The 19,097-nt window shown below is 46.8% G+C and overlaps 1 protein-coding gene across 4 annotated transcripts; it reads right to left on the bottom strand.

Annotated features, from left to right (window-relative positions):
- Window positions 1-3,046: 3,046 nt before the first annotated feature.
- Window positions 3,047-18,960, bottom strand: PHF7 (PHD finger protein 7). Of its 4 annotated transcripts, none has more exons than XM_027587432.2 (11): window positions 18,232-18,958; window positions 16,890-17,002; window positions 15,869-15,921; window positions 15,398-15,489; window positions 10,152-10,253; window positions 9,647-9,771; window positions 9,021-9,180; window positions 8,358-8,464; window positions 7,769-7,885; window positions 7,220-7,344; window positions 3,047-3,729 (listed from the first exon to the last, which is right to left on the bottom strand). In XM_027587432.2, the coding sequence occupies exons 2-11, from the start codon at window positions 16,931-16,933 to the stop codon at window positions 3,665-3,667; spliced, it is 990 nt and encodes a 329-aa protein (XP_027443233.1). In that variant the 5' UTR covers window positions 16,934-17,002; window positions 18,232-18,958; the 3' UTR covers window positions 3,047-3,664. The 4 variants fall into 4 exon arrangements, with proteins under 4 accessions (XP_027443233.1, XP_027443230.1, XP_027443229.1 ...); XM_027587429.2 differs by lacking the exon at window positions 3,047-3,729 and adding an exon at window positions 6,440-7,001 and having other exon boundaries at window positions 7,268-7,344; window positions 18,232-18,959; XM_027587428.2 differs by lacking the exon at window positions 3,047-3,729 and adding an exon at window positions 6,440-7,001 and having other exon boundaries at window positions 18,232-18,957.
- Window positions 18,961-19,097: the final 137 nt, after the last annotated feature.

Raw genomic sequence — 19,097 nt, 5'->3', positions numbered from 1 at the left:
AGAAGTTTCAGGCCACACCAAGATCAAATCCCCAAGGTTTTCTGAGACTACAAACTTGGCCCTGGTGTAGGGAGAGGGTGAGTGGGTGGGGCTAGGTTTCATACAATACCTGACTAGGAGCTTAAGGATTGTTGGGCCCCTGCCCTGGCTCCTCTCCAGGACTCACCCCGCACCCCTGGGGAACAGATGAGGCAACAGCAGCTATGGCCCTGTGCCCACTTCCCACTGCCCTGCCCCTGCCCACCCTTACCATGGCTACCACTACTGGGCCTGTTCCCTAGAGGCCTCGTCCTAATGAAGCCTTTCACTTTCCACTGGATTTTCACTAAGGAAACTTCTGGTTCCTCAATGGAGCCTTTTAAAAGGTCATTCTCCACCAAGGATGGGAAATGTTGCCCAGACTCACAGAGAGGCCTCAGAAGGGACACCTGCTCCTATCCTCACCCAGACCTTAGCAGTCAGCTAGGAGCTTGCATTCAGGGACTCTGCTGAGGGGGACTCAGGTGACCTGTCTTGACCCCTTTCCCCCAGGGAGGAAGATGACTGGAGTGTACCCTAATCCATCCCAACGGGGTGTGTTTCACTTCCATAAGCATCCCGTTGGGCAGAGAGAGACCAGGAAAAGGGGACTGTTGTGGGCTGGCAAGGATTTCAAAATGGACCAACAGAGGCCTGCAGCAGAGTCCAGGTATCTGTCATCAAATGGAAAGAACTACAGTAGTAGGGACACATAAAGCCCGGAGAGTTAGGAGGACAAGGAGGGCTCTGCCCTCACAGATAAAGGTACAGAAGAATGATGTGGCAGACCAGCAGCTTGCTTTATGGACATGACCTCATCTGTTCACGCTGTCCCCCACCCCCAGCTGATAAGAATCTGGTGCTGTTTCCTGTAGTCCAAGGGTCTCAGACAATGGTGTGAACAGGCTGGCCCTCCTGGAAAGGACATTGTTTAGGGAAGAAAAAACACACCAGCACAAAGACAGGGCAGGACCTGTCTAAATGTAAGGGTCTGTTTACAAATCCCTGATTTCCAAGAGGGGGGAACACAATGGGGAATTGTTTTTGGTGAGTCTGGAGTCCCCTCCAGAATGCTCCTGGGGTCTGGGGATGGCTTTGATGGCCTAGACAGGTCTCAGATGCTCTGAGGGGGATGGACACTGATGGCGTGGATGCCTTCCTGTTTATCAGAGGTGCTCGCAGGGCAGGGTCAAGGAACAAGGTTACACCAAAGACAAGAGGGAGGAGCCCCGGGCCTCTCTCCTTCCAGCCCGGCCTCCTGCTGTTGCACATGCTAGAGGTGGTTTGCTACAGAGAAGCTAGAACAAGGTTTTCGTTTTTTGTTTTCTGAAATATATCAACTTTTTGGTTTATGGCCTCCAATTGCCAGATTGCTTTTTGGAAAAAAATGTACAAGGCATGAGACCCTTCCAAATAGCAGACCCTCTCCGCCCCACGATGGGGCTTCCTAGCTCAGTCAGTAGGGAGACTTCTCATACCTGGGCACCCCCCACCACCACCACCATGATGTTGCACTTCACCTCCAGCCAGTCTGGGAGTATATAGGAGCTAACACAGTGTCCCTGGGGGCCGGGCCAATGGAGATGCTATTTCTCATAGCAACCTCCTGTCTGGTCCACAGGTTAGAGCCTTTGATGCCACTAACCAGAGGCCTTAATATCAATGTGTGTGTGTGTGTGTGTGTGTGTGTGTGTGTGTGTGGAGAGAGAGGCAGAAGAAGAACAGAACTGTATCATCCATTTCCCTTGGGACTGGCAGTCCTCATTTTGGGGGGAGGGGGAGAGGAGGGCAGCTGGAATTAGGAGGATCACTTTGGGTCTGGAGGGACCATGAAGGCAGACCTGTCTGAGAATACGACCTGTGATGGAAGTGTCATTGGTAACTTTTATACTAATCTCGAAAGCCAACAGGAGCACACCTCTTGCATAAACGCAAATGGATGTGTTTAGAACAAGTGAAGAGCAGTAAGTCCTATGCAATCCCAAAATAGCAGCAAGCTTTCAAAAATAAGCCTTTCTCAACCTTCCAGCTCCTGAGCGGGCAGCATCTTCTCCCTCGCTATGCTAACAGTGCCCTCTGGTGTTTGACAGCAAAACTACAGGCTCATGAGTACAAGGTCCAAGCCCTTCCATCTCTTCAGTAGACATCAAACTGCCTCTGAATGTGAGGTCTGGAGCCACACACCCCGGGAGGGAGAAAGGTTAATAAGACAAACAGGCCCCTGCCTTTAAGGGGCTTCCCATTTAGTGGGAGAGACAGATACACAACTGTAGGACCAGGTGGAGAATGATGCCTGCTCTAATAGGAGTATAAGCAGAGACCAGTGCAAGTGAAAAATGGCCCTTTGGCTGGGTTCAACAGGCCGAGGAGAGAGGCTATGGCTCTCCAGAGTGCAAACCTTATGCTCAGGGCCCAGTGTTCCGGGGTAGCCAGGGCAGAGTGCCCGTGGGTGGGGTGTCCAGGGAGATGCTGCTGAGTAGGCCCATGTTTGTGGAAGGTCTTGGATGCCAATCTCAGCAGAGCCATCCTAAGAAAAGAGCTAGCAGATGTTTATGGTAATTAGCAGAAGGGAAAAGGGTGGATCTGTCAGCAAAGCAAGTGGACATAGAGGAAACCGTGCAGGGAGAAGGCTTTTGCTGCAGTCCTCTGAGGCACAGGGGTCTGAGCCGAGCACTAGCAATGGGATAGCAAAGAAGGCGAACATTTGTAAAACAGTCAAACTGACAAGAAAGAGGGTGGTTGAGGATAAAGGGAAGTAGAAGGAGATACTGAGATTTTTGGCTCTAGTTCATGGTTCCTACAAAGGTAAGAATGAAAGGAAGTAGAGAAGGTGAATTTTGGGGGAATTTTTACTTAACATCTATTTCTACCCTCCCCAAGCGAACTATCTGTTCCAGGTCCTAAGTTATAAAACAGTAATTAATTCTAACAGACGGATCCCTTGTGAAAACATGTATTTAAATCACACAAGAGGAGCCTGGAGCATCTTGTAGTGCCAAAAAGTAAAGAAGGGCCCCAAAAATCCCCAAAACCAAAATAACAAAACAGAACAAAACACACAATAATGGGGGTATGTGAAAAGGACTCAGGAGCTCCCAATGGCCAGAGCTGGAATAATTTGAACAACAAAATAAATCAAGCAGTATTGGATTATAACCCAGAATACACTATGCAAATCCCTAAGTCTAGACTGACATAAACGAATGGCCGAATAAATAAGTGGGAGAGAACGGGTAAATCTCCCATGCAGAAGAATTCCAAATAATGTAGATATTCTGTTCGCAAGGAGGGAGGGGACATAAATCGCCACTCATTAATTGTGGGCTACACAGAGCGACTTCCTTCCAAAAGGCACAGTCTGGAAAGTGGGGAAAAGAAGTAACTTTATGCTGGGGAAACCTGACAAACATACCTCACCAGATGATCAAGGTCACCATCAATGGTGGAAGACATGCTGACAGTCGGTAACTTGGATATGATGTGATAACAGCACTTTACTTGTGTGGTCTCCCTCCCCCAGGCCCATAACCCTAGCCTAATTGTGAGAAAAACATCAGACAATACCAACTGAGGGCTCTCAAGATACCTGACCAGTACTCCTCAAAACTGTCAAGGTCATCAAAAACAAGGAAAATCTGACAAACTGTTACAGCCAAGAGGAACCTAAGGAGACAGGATGATTCAATGCAACGTGGTCTCCCGGATAGGGTCCTAGAACAGAAAAGAGACATTAGGTAAAAACTAAGGAAATCTAAATAAACTCTGGGTTTGAAAATAATGTATTGGTTCATTAATTGTTACAAATGTACTATATTAGGGGCACCTGGGTGGCTCAGATGGTTGGGTGTCTGCCTTCGGCTCAGGTCGTGATCCCAGGGTCCTGGGATCGAGTCCTGCATCAGGCTCCCTGCTCGGCGGGAGGCCTGCTTCTCCCTCTGCCTCTGCCTCTCTCTCTCTCTCTCTCTCTCTCTCTGACTCTCATGAATAAATAAATAAAACATTAAAAAAAAGTACTACTTTAATGTAAGATGGTACTAAGGAGGGAAATAGGGTTTGGGGTATTTGGGGAATCCCCGTACTATCTTCACAATTTTTGTAGATCTAAGACTATCCTTAATTAAAAGTTCACTTAAGACAAAAAACCCAGTTATTTAGTGGGGAATGACTGATTAGGTGAAGAATAGAACATTTCAAAATTGGGGACTTTCCAGTCAGCTATTAAAATCAATGGAGAGTACAGGGTATAGAGATGAAGAAATAGTTAATAGGGAGGAGTGTGTGTGTGCGCGCGCACACGCACACACACTGTTTTCTAGGTATCCATAAGGTCAACTGCACCCAGAGATCAGGCAGCTGAATAAGTGACAAAAGCACGCTCATCCTCCCCCCACCACAAGCTGTACCTCCCACCCACTGCAGCTGGATTCCAGAGGTACTGCCAGAGGACCACTACTTTCGGTTAAGATGGTGTCTCTCACACTTGAGTAGTATCCAAGTGGATCTTTTTTCCTAAGTTTTATTTATTCATTTGAGAGAGTGCGCACACGAGGTGGGGGGAGGGGCAGAGGGAGAAGGGCCCGGAGAAGCAGGCTCCCCACTGAGCAGGGAGCCCAATGTGGGGCTCGATCCCAGGACCCGGAGATCATGACCTGAGCCGAAGGCGGATGCTTAACCGACTGAGCCACCCAGGCGCCCCTCCAAGTGGATTCTTTTTAAAGGGAAAGACACTACCCCAGATGTCTGAGAATATGCCTGGTGACCCAAGTTATAGAAATTCTAGATTAAGAATCTGAAGTCTTAATCTTGGAAGTGTCTTGCAGCTGTGAATTATCACTCCAAGAGTTGAGTCTTTAGGATAGGTAAAATATCATTTGTTTTTGAAATGAAAATCCACAATTTAAAAACTGAGTCACTTGCAGAGCTCTGACAAGGTGTCCCTGGAAACCCAGGTTAGGAAGCACAGCATTGAGTCATCAAAATCATGGGAGAGAAAAGGAAGAGAAAAGGCATAGGTGCTGGCCGCCCTGGGGTGTTAGCTGTGCAGGAGGCCCAGTGAGAAGCCGGCTCAGGAGTAGGCTCTCGGAGGCCGGTCTTTCAGAAAAGAAGTGCAGCTAATAGTGATCTGGTGTTTGGCTTATGAGGAAGATTGTATTTTGAGGCAACTGTCATGTGGAACATTTGGGACGAATTAGCCATAGGTACCTAACAAACTGAGCAAATACAAAAGGGATAGGTATTCATTTCAGGAAAAAAACCCAATTATGGGAGAGGAAAAATAATCCTAGTGTACTGCCTGGCTCAGAGGTGGGCAGCATTTACATGGTCATAGCAAGTAAACTGAAGGTTACTAATGTAATCACTGAAGGTTAATTCAATAAAAACTGTGATGCAATTATAAAAGATGGAGAGAATGAAAGTGGGAAAGTCTTAAAGGAGCAAGATCTTACATGACATAATCGGAAGTCAGTAACGCCTAAGACTAATGAATCAAGAAATGGCTAAAATAACGGACAGTAGTTGCCTTTAAGGAGCAGGATTGAGGGTAGGGAAGGATAAGACAAGAGACCGTTTTTCGTTATAATCCTTTAAGTACTTCTTGACTTTTAAAATTCTGTATTACTTTGCCTGCATACTTTGATAATAAGAAAAACACACAAACACCCTACCCCACACCCCATGTGACTCCAAGTGGATCTGGTCAAATTTGAAAGTGACCGCTGTAAACACCAAGGATGGAAGTCTCCAGGGCTCAGCAACTTTTGAACCAAGAACCCCGTCCTCCACCATGGGTTACAATGACTCAGTGAGACCCTGAGCACTGAGTATCTGGCAATGGTCCTGATTTCCCCTGCTAATCTAAATCCCACAGAATCATTAAAAACAAAAATATGTGAGATAGGTTCCATTCAATTTCTCCCAAGACCTTCTGCCAGATTCCCATACCCGCTGCCTTGCCTAATGCAACTGTCCTGGCGTGGTTCCCTCACCCGAGACGGAATTGCCTGAGCCACCAGGCAGTGAGGTTCTGGGTGGAGGTATGCTGCAGACCACACGGCCTGCAGTGGACAGAGTCCTTCCAACCAGTGTGAGCATGGCAGTCCCTGCCCTGTTTGAGTCCAGGGCCCCGAGCCTTGCAATGGTGGCCTATTCTCAGTCCAGTATGGCCTCCTTTGCTGGCTCACCTCCCTGGTGAGGGCCTGTGTTTATTTGTGCAATGATGAAATCTCTGTCCCCACCCATAAAGTTAATTTCCCAGCAAACTGCTTCCCTCCAAAGCAACATGTCTATGTTGGAAGTTGAAAATTCTACATTTATTCACTGAATTTTATGGATTAGAAGGGTGCATTTTCTGTTTCCTCACTCTACCCTCCAGATTCCTCAGGATGCTAAGTTCCAGAGTGAATTTGTAAGGAGACACCGATGGAGAGAAAACCTTTATTTGCATAATAACAAACACGGGTGAAGTAAGAAGCAGCATATGAGAAGCAGATTAGGGTGGGAGAAGAGGAGAAGGCTCTCTAGGGCCCAGGCAGAAAGAGCAGAGGCGCGCTCATGACTGCTAACACATTCCGAGGTTGGCATCTGGACTCCACTCTGTCCTCACGCTCCCCTGGGACTTCTCTTTCCTTGGTTCATGCTCTCACTGCTGGCCCTCTTTCCTTGTCTCACAGTCCCAGAGGGCTCCCTCCCTCAAACCCGGTGGAGGAGCACAGCTTCATACCCAAAATGTGCTTGGCAGCGACTACTCAGAAGCTGTTACTTAGATTTTTTGCAGCTCTTAGAGATTTTGACACGCTTGGACCGACAGGAGTGGCCCCTCCTGCCACCAGAGGACTCTGGCTTTTCTAGTAAGGAAGGTCCTGGCCAATCAGTCCAAGAAGGGCCTGGATTCCCTTCCAGGCTGGTGTTTCTGCAGAAATGCCCCCTGGGGAGGAAGGTGCTGCTGCAACAAGGGATGTCACCTGAGTTTTCAGGTGTATAGTCTGTGGTGGTGGAAAAGCGGAGAGGGAGACTCAGGCCTCCTGTCTCTCCAGGCTCAGGTCCTTGAGCCCCTCCCTAGCCACTTCCCTTCCCGAACCAAAGGCACCAACTCCAAGTCCCCATCCGGTGGCATGCCCTCCTCCTTTCCCAGGCACCACAAGGCGCCCCCAGCCCCCGCCCCTGCCCAAGTTCTTAGACCAGACCACCCCTCCGGTCCCACCTGCGGCTTCAGCGGAAGGTGCACACTCCTCACACTCCCACTTCTTACTGTTGGATCTAAGAGAGGAGCAGTCCCTGTGGGTTCCGTGGGATCCGCAGGTAGTGCACAGAATGAGGCGCCACCTCCTGCAGGAAAAGCCAAGGAAGGGTTGTGGGGACAAATATTACACTCACTACCACTCTCAGAATGTCTGCTACAGGCCAGGCCTTTGCTGAGGGCTTCCCAGGCAATTTTCACTGTACATTTTACCCAGGACCCATTGTGGCTGAGTGCCAATCCTTGGACCCTCACTTAGGCACAGATACTTGAAAGGTGGATTTGGAAAGGAACCGGACCCAAGGATTGCTCCACTGGGCACAAGGAGGAGCAGACCCTGTAGGAACCTGTCCCCTTGTGCATGAGTGAGTCCTGGGCTGGTCAAGTACGGAACTTGGGTTCACCCTGAGGTCTGTAGACAAGAGCAAGTTTCTTGCTCCTGATAACTGGGCCAAGGTCTAACTCCAGGATGGCACCAATGAGAGATCTTTCTAGCAAGGAGCCTTTCCCTACCCTTCTTCCTCAAAGCTGTCTCTGCCTTTTTCATACAGACAGATGGGGGCATCGCAATGTTGATAGCGCTCATACAACTCTGAGAAAGCCCCTGGCTCGAGCTCCCAGGCGGCATCTCTGCAGTGGGAAAAGAAACAGTGAGTAAGGGGCACATAACTGGTGGTGAAACCTTTGTCTACCCGGGAGGAACTAGAAAGAACTCAAGCTAGCACTGCAAAAGAGCTCAACAGGCTGCGTGAATACCTTAAACAAGATGGGCTGAGTGGTCTGGCAGTAGGAGAGGGTGGACGCAGGATGAGTGGAACATGGGGGTTTCTTAGTTCCACCCTGGAATTCAAGAACCAGCCCCCAGGGAGCTCTGATCCCCAAGCACCCTTTTCAGGAACATGTCTACCCCATTCCCACAGTGCACCCCCACCTCCTTTTCTTTTGATAACTCACAAGCCCTCCCTCCACTCCCTCCCTCTTTGCCATACGCCGGTGCCTGGGCTGCCTCTTCATTCTCTGAACTAACCTCACACTCACCTCCTCTCTAGAAATCTAGGCAACCCACTCCCTGGCTCAATTCCTGCCTTCGAGTGTCCACTACCTGTCTGGAATATGTATTCCCATTCTTAGCATTTCTTGAGGAAACTCTTCTCGATTGTTACACTGTGGACATTTGAAGAAATGTTTTGCCGATGTGTGGGCATACTTCTGTAAGAGAAACATGGAAGAGCGTTGTGCTTATAAAAACACCATCTTTGATCACCTTCTCTCCACCCCAACCCTCATCTCACAAAGAGGATGTTGCCAAGAGAGCTTGATGGGAGATTTCCATAAACGGGCTACGGGTGGGCTAGTGGGAGGGGTGCAGACCCAGGCATCAGACCAGAGACCACGCTCAATTCGAGAGAGCTCCCAGGAGTGGCTCAGCTGTCATCTCTGGCTGTGGGGCCTGCAGTACTGACCCATTCAAGGGTCTCTTTCCTTCTGTCCCAGGAAGCAAGGCTGATTCTGAGGCTGCTTGACTCATTCCAGCTTGTCTGCTCTAGCCCTCCTGAGGACTTTGCTCAGTCTAAATGTTATCACGGATGAGGTCTTACAGGTCAGGGGTGACCAGAGATTGGGCTGACTTTCCTCTGATTGCCTGGAACCTTCCCTGCATATAGGCCTCCAGGATGGAACACAGAAGCTAAGACGGCCTGAGCATTCCTAGGGTGCTCCGAACTAGAGAAAATGTGGAAGGTCCCCAGGGCGGAGAAAGGCCCACCTGTATGCACTTGCGGTGGTAGATAGTTTGACTACAACATGGACTCTGGATATTTTCGACACTTGCTTGGGATAAGTCTTCACAACACAAGACACAGCTTTCCTCCCCTGCCTTCCCCCATTGGATGTCCTGTGTTGGGCGATGTTTTCCACAAAATGATCTGAGGCAGAACAAACAGACTTGATTTCTGGTTTGTCACTGATGCAGTCTTCCGGCTGCCTGGCCTAGGAAGGGCAGCCACCCAGGCCGATGCCCAGCGAACCTCCATGCTCACGGGGAGGAGGAGGAGCAGGGAGGGGGAAAAGCCACATGCCTTCTCACAGCTGTTCCCCCACCGAGCAAAACTCCCGGGACTAACCCCACAGTCTCCTGTTCCTGAAAGCCCTGCTGAGCTCTGAGCAGCTGTCTAAGAACAGCAGCTGCTTGTAATTTAAGAAGGGGCTGGGAAGCAAGAAGGAAGCCCTGGGAAATCGCCAAGTCAGGACACTGTTTCTCATTATTGAATGGTAGGACAGATTCACCAGTGAATCAAAACAGGCCTGTGAGAACCGGACTCTGATTTCACTGGTGCCTAATTAAGAGCAACTTGCAAAAGGGCAGCCCAACTTTTCCCCTTCATCACTCACTTGTACTCTCCAAAAAATTGTGAAAGGCAACCCCTTTCTTGGCCACAAGGAAGATGGAAGTTTCTGATGCACTGATCCTTCTGGCAGTTGATGGCAGCTCCCTTTTTCTTGCACACAAAGCAGATCTGCAAATGAGATCCCGGGCAGTGCTCAGGGCCCCAAGAAAGACAAACAGACATTCTGCAGCACATCATTCTATGGAATGGAAATTCTAGGAAGCAAGAGCCATTTCCTTTCCTCAGTTGACCTGAAAGTTCTTGGGGGCACCCTGAAGCTGAGCTTCAAGCAGCATTAAATTATTTTTTCCCCCTAGGATGTTGCTCCTTCTCCTCACTTAGGATACTACACCCCAGAGAAGCATGCAGCTTAAGAGAAGGACCTGTTGGGAACTCCAAGAGTCCTTTGACTTCTGAACTAGCAGCTAGGGAAAAGAACAGAAACAGGGACGATCAGAGAGGTGTGAGAAGAGACCTACTCCGAGGCCCCCATATTGGGGGATTCTAACCTTCCTAGAAGCCCGGGCTGCCTCCTTTTTGATGTCTTCAGGCAGGAATCCATGGAAACCTCTGTTGGACTGGCCCCTCTGAGGCAGCTTGCTAGATAGGATCTGGGGGAGCAGTAGAACCAGGCTGTCAACATTGATGATGGGTGAGTCAGTGCAGTGGGGTGAGGAGGGTGACAGGGTAAGAGAGCTAGAATATAGAGCGCGGTGGGATATACGTGCATTTACAGGATAATTTACTTAACAAAGGCTTATACAGCATTCAATGCTCTAAGTGCTCTTCAAATATTAACTCATTTCATCCTTGTAACAACGACAGGAGGTAGGTACTGTCATCATCCCCGTTTTATAGGAGAGATTATGTGATCTGCTCAGGGTCACAGGACTCCAGAACCTGGGCTCTAACATACCTCTGTGTTACACTGTCTCTCATTTACTGAGGATTGCTTTTCTGTGCTGAGCCCTTTGGGGAAACACTCCCTGTAGATTGACTCATCTTATGTTCACTACAACCCTGTGACAGATGCTATTGTGACCCTCATCTTACAGGGGAGCTCTCTGAGGTGTAGGATGGTAAGTGACACGGCTGGGGCCACACGGCAAGGAGGCAACAGAGCTGGCATTCACATCCAGGCCCACAGAATCCACACTCTTCCCCTGCCCCCTGTACTGCTCCTTAGTGCAAGATAAATACTCTTTTCAGAGTGTGTTCTCTACGGGAAGGCAAACAGGGCTTTAAAATCTGACTATAAGGGTGCCTGGGTGGCACAGTTGGTTAAGTGTCTAACTCTTGGTTTCAGCTCAGGCCTTGATCTCAGGGTCGTGAGGTGGGGTGCAACCCACATGGGGCCCCATGCTCAGCACAGAGTCTACTTATGACTCTCCCTCCCTCCCTTTGCCCCTCCCCCCGTGCTCTCTCTCTCTCCCTCCCTCCAAATAAAATAAAATCTCCCGACTGTAGCCATTCTGCCCTACTGGGGAAGGGGAGGAATTGAACTTTTCTTTAAAAACACAATTTTAAGGGCCTGGGGAAGGGGAGGAATTGAACTTTTCTTTAAAAACACAATTTTAAGGGCCTTTGCTTCTGAAAAGCCCCCGAAGCAGATTCTAGAATGGAAAATCAAGGAAGAGGCCGCGAAGCCGTTCATGTACCCATAAACTGCTAGGTCTGCGCAGGTACATCAGAGGGTCGTCAGCACCGCAGCCCCACCCCGAGAGTCTTCCAAAAACATGGGGAGGGTGCTGGACCTCCTACAGTGATTACATGTAATGTGTAATGGGGGCCCAGCTTATTTTATTTTGACATTATAGAAAAGATGACCCTACAAGGTTAGATGACTTGAACACCCTTGGATTATAGCTATATGTTCTGAATTAGGATTAAAACGTATCTGTTCCACACTAGTTTTCTCAGGGCTTTAGGACTATATGAGTGATTTCTGTTTTATTTATATTTTTAAGTATTACTAATGTTTTCTACAATGAGCATGTATTATTTCTATAAACAGAAAAATCAATAGTGAAAGATTAGAAATAATCTAAATGTCCTTTAAAAACAGTTTGTTTTAATGCTTTTTGGTACCCCCATCCCATGGAATACCGATTAGCTATTAAAAAGAAAAAAAACTAGATCAATATGTTCTACGTGGAAAGATCTTCATAAGTATTAAGAGGTAAAAAAAAAAAAACAGGCAAAATACAAAATACTGTATATAGTATGTTTATTTTTATGTTGAAAATGTGTATGCTTGTAAAGGCACTGAGATTAACCAAGACCTGACACCCAAACCAGACAGGATTTACAAGAGAGGAAAATCACAGACTAGTCTTTCTCACCAGTAGAGGTGTAAAAATGAAACAAAATATTAGCAAATTGAGTCCGGCACCATATAAAAAGGATAATACATCATGATCAAGCAGGGTTTATACCAGAAATGCAAGGTTAGTTTAACATTAAAAATTCAATTGACGTAACAAGCCCGTAAACAAAATAAAGGAGAAAAATGATCATCTCAATAGATGCGGAAAAAGCATCTTGACAAAATTCAATATATATTCATGATATCCTCAGCAAACTAGAAATATAAGGAAACTTCTTTAATCTGATGAAAAGTCTACAGCTAACATCATATTTTAATGTTGAAAAATTGGATGCTATCCTCCAATGTTGGGAGTAACACAAGGATGTTTACTCCTGTAACTCCTATTCAACACCCGATCAAAAGCCCTACCTAGTATAAGGCAAGAAGAAGAATTAAAAGAATTGAAAGAGTGGAAATGAAGAAATAGAACTGTTTTTATTCACACTACATGATTGTGTACACAGGAAATCCTAAGGCATTTACCAAAAAAATTTAAAAATAAAAACAACTACTGAACTAATAAGTGAACTGAACAAGATTGCAGGATATAAAATCAACATACAAAATAAACTGCACTTATATATACCAACATCCAAAGTTGAAACTGAAATTTTATTTATTTATTTATTTTTAAAGATTTTATTTATTTATTTGAGAGAGAATGAGAGATAGAGAGCACGAGAGGGAAGAGGGTCAGAGGGAGAAGCAGACTCCCTGCCGAGCAGGGAGCCCGATGCGGGACTCGATCCCGGGACTCCAGGATCATGACCTGAGCCGAAGGCAGTCGCTTAACCAACTGAGCCACCCAGGCGCCCGAAACTGAAATTTTAAAATACCATTTATAATAGCATAAAAATCACAAAATATTTACACATTCATTTAATAAAAGATGTGCAAGACTTCTTCACTAAAAAAACACTGCTGAATAAAAAATAAGGAAAAAATAAATAAATAAGACATTGCTGAGACAAATTTTAAAAGACCCAAATAAATGGGGAAGTATATCACTTCCATGGATTGAAGATTCAATACGTCAATTCTTCCCAAATTGATCTATAAATTCAATGCAATCCCAATATCAATCCCAACAGGTTTTTTTTTTTTTTAAAGAAAAACTGACAAGCTAGGTGTAAGATTTATATGGAAAAGGACCTGATAGCCAAAATAATCTTAAAAAAGATTGTAGAGGGGCACCTGGGTGGCTCAGTCATTGAGCGTCTGCCTTCGGCTCAGGTCATGGTCCCAGGGTCCTGGGATCGAGCCCCGCATCGGGCTCCCTGCTCAGCAGGAGACCTGCTTCTCCCGCTCCCACTCCCCCTGCTTGTGTTCCCTCCATCGCTGTGTCTCTCTCTGTCAAATAAATAAATAAAATCTTAAAAAAAAAGAGAGAGATTCAAGAACGTATAACACTTAATTTCAAGACACTATAAAGCCACAATAATGAAGATAGTGCAGTACTGTTGTAAGGAGGATGCACAGATCAATGACATAAAATAAATCAACCAGATCCACAGATATATGGTCAATTGATTTCAACAAAGGCATCAAGGTAATTCAGCGGGTAGGCAAAGATATCTTGGGACACACACAACAAGCACTAATGATAAAAGAAAAAAGATTGGTAAACTGAACTTCATCAAAACTAAAAACGTTTGCTCGGGCGCCTGGGTGGCTCAGTTGGTTAGGCGACTGCCTTCGGCTCAGGTCACGATCCTGGAGTCCCGGGATTGAGTCCCGCATAGGGCTCCCTGCTCGGTGGGGAGTCTGCTTCTCCCTCTGACCCTCTTCCCTCTCGTGCTCTCTATCTCTCATTCTCTCTCTCTCAAATAAAAAAATAAAATAAATAAAAATTAAAAAATTAAAAAAATTAAAAAAACACTCACTCTTTGAAAGACACCATTAAGAAAATGAGGCATGCCACGGATTGGAGAAAATAGTGACAATACACATATCTGAGAAAGGGTTTGCCTCCAGAATATATAAAAAACTAATAAATTGATAAGACAAAATAATCTACTTTTACAAAGGAAAAATACTTGCACAGACACTTCACTAAAGAACATATGTGAATGACCAGTAAGCACACAAAAAGAAGCTCAGCATCTTAAGTCAACAGGGAAATGGAAATTAAAACCATAATGAGATACCAGTACACACCTAATAGGATGGCTAAAATTAAAAAGATTGACCATATCAAGTTCTGGCAAGAATACTGTGCAATTGGAACTCTCATAAATTGCCAGCGCGAGTGTAAACTGGTACAACCACTTTGGAAAGTGATTTGGCAACTTCACAAAAAGTTAAACATACGGTTAGCGCACAACCAATAAATCCACTCCTAGGCATTTGCCCAAGGGAAGTGAAAATACGTGTTCACAAAAAGACTTGAACATGAATATTCATAGCAACTTTATTCATAATAGCCCCCAGATAGAAACAATTCAAATGTCCATCAAGAGATGGATAAAATAAGCCATTTACAAAATATTCATACAACACAATACTACTAGGCAAAAAAAGGTACAAGCTACCGATACATGCAACAACATGGATGAATCTCCAAAACGTTGTCATTGAGTAAAAGACTCAATGTCTACTCAAAGTAAAAGAGTAGAAGACAGCAAGACTACAATTGCTGTATGATTCCATGTATATGAAATATAAGAAGAGACAAAAGTAATCTATAGATCAGAACAGTGATGATCTCTGAGGGGACTGACTAGGAGGGTATGGGAGGGAACTTTCTGGGGTGATGGAAATACTTTGATTGGGGTTGTGTTTACACGAGGATATACATTACGTCCCCATGATATAGAAGCTTATCAAAACTCATCAAACTGTACACTTATAATCGGTGCATTCTATAGTATGCAAATTATAGCTAATAAAAAAAAAAAGCATTGGGCACCTGGGTGGCTCAGGTGGTTAAGCGACTGCCTTCGGCTCAGGTCATGATCCCTGGAGTCCCGGGATCGAGTCCCGCATTGGGCTCCCTGCTCAGCGGGGAGTCTGCTTCTCCCTCTGACCCTACCCCCTCTCATGTGCTCTCTCTCTCTCTCATTCTCTCTCTCAAATAAATAAATAAAATCTTTTAAAAAAACAGCATAGTGGGAAAAAACAACTCGAAGGACAGTTGACAGCATGTGCTTCTGAGGAGAGGGAGAAAGATTGGGAACACTGTTTGGGAAGCAACTTTTTATTGTACATACTTTATACTGTCAGGATTTTATAGCAGGTACGTACATTACTTCTTAAAGACTAGATTTTAAAAAGAGAAAAGCTATTAAGAAAAACAAGGCCATGTATTTGAGGCTGGACGAAAAACAGAGAACAGACTGTGCAGCAAAAGCCATGAAACATTCAAAGCAAAGGGGACCTTATACTCACAAGACAAAAATAATGCACGCTGAGATTATCTTTCTGAAGAAATTCCCCCAGTTTTTCGGGATCCCCAGGTTCTCGAAGGCATAGCCGGCAAACTGGAAGAAGGAATGTTAAGAATTCATTTTGGGAGCACAAGGAAGAGTCATGTATTGGGAAGAGGACATTTTGACAAGGATGGAGGTTGGGATGAAGTTTTGCAGGGTATCAGTTAGGCCTTTATATAATTTTGGCCACATGTGAGTCGGCTGCAGCTTCTCACTTTATATACTTTTCTCTCAAGTGGCTTTAAATAACTTGTTTCTTGAACTTTGGATTAGTCATTTAAAAATCAAGGACCCTGAGTTCTTCAGGATCTTAGAGAATCTGGGAAATGAGTAGGACGGACAGTTGGAGAAGTAAGTTTGCTGCCCTACACAGGTGACCTTTGCTGAGGTCGGAAGGCAGCAGTTGAACAGAACCTCCAGTCTTTCTTACCAGGCCCTGAAGATGGCTTCCTTTGGGTTACCCTCCTTGTCTTGGCAGATTTTCTATACAAGAGAAGGAAGAAATATCCTGTCAACATCCCTTGTAATATTTCCCTCAAAATGCCTCCCTGGGTCTGATGAAGGACCAAAATATCAAAAGTCTAAGACATCAGTTTCTTTTTTTATTGCATTTTTTTTTTGAGAGCACAAAACATACCAAGTCATTTGAATTATGTGAGATTGTAATTATCTTTGGCTGTGCCACCTATGTAGACTGAATGAATGCAGGAGCAAACCCCCTTTTGCTCTTTTACTGTTTCTTCTGCCACCTACTCTGAATCTCTGGCGGCACCATGTTCACAAAGCAGAATGAAATACTAAAATTGAGGGATGCCTGGGTGGCTCAGTTGGTTAAGCGTCTGCCTTCGGCTCAGGTCACGATCCCAGGGTCCTGGGATCGAGCCCCGCGTCGGGCTCCCTGCTCGGCGGGAAGCCTGCTTCTCCCTCTGCCTCTGCCTCTCTGCCTGCTTGTGTGCTCCCTCACTTTCTGTCAAATAAATAAATAAATAAACAAACAAACAAACAAACAAACTTTAAAACAAAGAAAAAGAAATACAAAATTGAGTGTGAATATCCTATTGCAAAACACTATTCCTGGCTCTGCACATATATCAGCTCAATGAATCTACATTCATTGAGGCTCGAAAAAGTGGGTGCTATTATGATGCACATTTTCCAGGTGAGGAAACTGAGGCATCAAGAAATGAAGTAACCTGTCCCAGGTCACCTAGTGTTGGCAAGTGTTAGAGCCCAGATATGAATCTAGGCATAGGGCTTCAGAGCCAGCACTTTGCTATTAGGGACGGCCCTGGGGGCACAGGTTACCGGCCAGCTTCCAGGGGACCACTGGTGTATGTTTCCACGCTCCCCAACCCCAGCCCTCAAGAACACGCAAAGGGGACAAAAAGTGCAGCATATACCATGGGTCTTTGGACAATTTCTCCCGAACTCCCTTATGTCACCTGATCTACCTCAATCTTTGACGTTCCTTCTTCTTTTCTTTTACAGTCTTCATTCGCTGCTACCTCTCCCTCCTAACTTGAATTCTTCTATACTATTATGAGGACAATACAGGCTCTTCCAGCTATAAATATAAACAGGGCTTGATCAGCAATTTAATTCTACATTTGGTTCCACAGGGTCAAAGTAACAGTGTACCTCACCTCCCAACCCATGTGACAAAACAAAAGGGACCCACCCAGTATCAAGGCGAGTAGTAGCCAATAAATATTAAATTGCATCAAAACTGTTCTAGGCCGTTCACCTGTGTTAACTCACAAAAACTCTGTGCAGGAAGTACCACTGCTATCCCCATTTTCAAGATAAGGAGACTGAGGCACAGAGAGGTCACAGAGAGGCACTTGCCCAAGATCAGAGTTACTGCTATTACTCAGCAGAGTAAGAATCAGAACCACTACCTGACCTGACTAAATGGGTCTTCGTTTTCTTTGTGCCTACTAAATGCACAAGGTAGCCCTCAGGATAAAGAGGCTTATTTTGCCTCCAAGTATAGGTGCCTTAATTCTATCCAGTAAAGGCTTAGAGAAGGTAGCTCTTTCCTAGGAAAAGGCACCCCTGGCATTTTGGCTGCCCGAAGCAGGCACTCCCTCTAGTGGGAGACAAGAGAGAACACGGACAAATCACCCCTTAGCTCTTCTCACTTGTCACCAGGCTCGGCTGGCCATTGAGGTTTGGTCTGTTCCCAACCTTTCTCTAGATCTGAGCCAAGAGTAAAATGTCCCAAAGTGGAGACGACATCCTGCCACCCTTCCCCCACCACGGTCAGCAGACCGCAAATTTAGTTTTCATTGGTTAATGGGGAAATCCCTGAAAGGGAAGAGACCATTGAAAAAGACATAAAATCCACTCCCATGAAGGGAGGACTGTGTCTAGCCAAGGGAGAGGGAGAAGGACAGCATTTCTTCGAAGGAGAGCTGCGTGAATCAGGTCACTCCAAGGACAGACACTCCAGCACTCATGTCCTCAGAGCACAGCTGGGAAGCGTAAACATCTGCAGGGGCTGTCAACTGTTCTCCTTGGATACAACTGCTAAGGCAACTAACTAGCTGTTCAGAAAACTAAGACTAGACTACGCTTCCTCTCATTGTGTTTGCTCCATCTCCTCTTCCAACCCATGAGTTGCGCTTGCAGACAGCAGTCATGGCACTTGATGGCTTCTTATTCAACAAAAGCACTTGGCCAGGCTGGAAGAGGAGGGAGGAGGGCGCGCACTAGGGGACCCGCTTTTGGGACTGCTGAGCGGCTCCGGGTCGTTGGGGGGAAATACCGGCCATCTAGCAATAGAAATAAAACCTTGAAACGTCAGTTCTTTGCATCGCTGGACCAAGACGTTCCTTGAGTGGGATTCTGTGCACACTGGTAATTACGGGAAGACGCAACAATCTTCAGAGCATTTGAGGAGGGACGTTGGAAATGCCGGCTTCCACGAGCAGCTCAGTCCGAGATTTCCTAACCGAGCGGATGCTCCCTTGGAACGGTTACCAAGCTCTTTCACTGGATGGTAAAGGCTTGTTGAAAAAATTAAAAATAAATTAGCGTGTTCGGCCCCGCCGCCGCAAGAATAAACAATGATTTATTTGGAAAATACGTGTCGGTGTGGCCACAACCGTCCCCCGGAGGTAACAGCCGGAGAAGGGGCTCAAGGAGCATCCCGCGGATGCCAGACCAGGCTCATGTCGCGCCTTCCGGGCGGCTGGTGCGGGGCCGGGCCGGAGGTCGCCTCCGCCGCTCGCTCCTCACGGTAGCGCACAGCCCGCCACTCCCGGCCGGGGCCGCCCGCCCAGCTGTCGCCGAGGGCGCCGCTGTCCGGAGCTTTATTCGTTGTCACAAGCCGTGGTAGCTACCTCACGGGCGGCCGCCCCGCGCGGTGACTGCGCCGGCAAAGGGGGCGAGCGCGCAAACTGGGGCCGGGTCACGCGGACTGCGACCCAGGGAGACTGCGGCCGCGGGGACTACCGCGTCGCGGACAGTTGGTAAGGGAGCACCGCTAACGGCTGCGCGGTAACGGCCACGCGTCTGCCCCGCCCCGCCCCTTCCTCTCGCAACAGCCTGCGTCCGGCCCCGCTCTCGCCCCGCCCCCATCTCGCCCCGCCCCCGCCCCGCCCCGCCTTTTCCTCTTGTGCGGCGTGCGCCCAGCACCGCCCTCGCCCCGCCCCTTC

Source organism: Zalophus californianus, chromosome 1 (genome assembly GCF_009762305.2).
Source record: "Zalophus californianus isolate mZalCal1 chromosome 1, mZalCal1.pri.v2, whole genome shotgun sequence".
NCBI classification, from domain to species: Eukaryota; Metazoa; Chordata; class Mammalia; order Carnivora; family Otariidae; genus Zalophus; species Zalophus californianus.
This window is presented reverse-complemented; position numbering and strand designations above follow the sequence as displayed.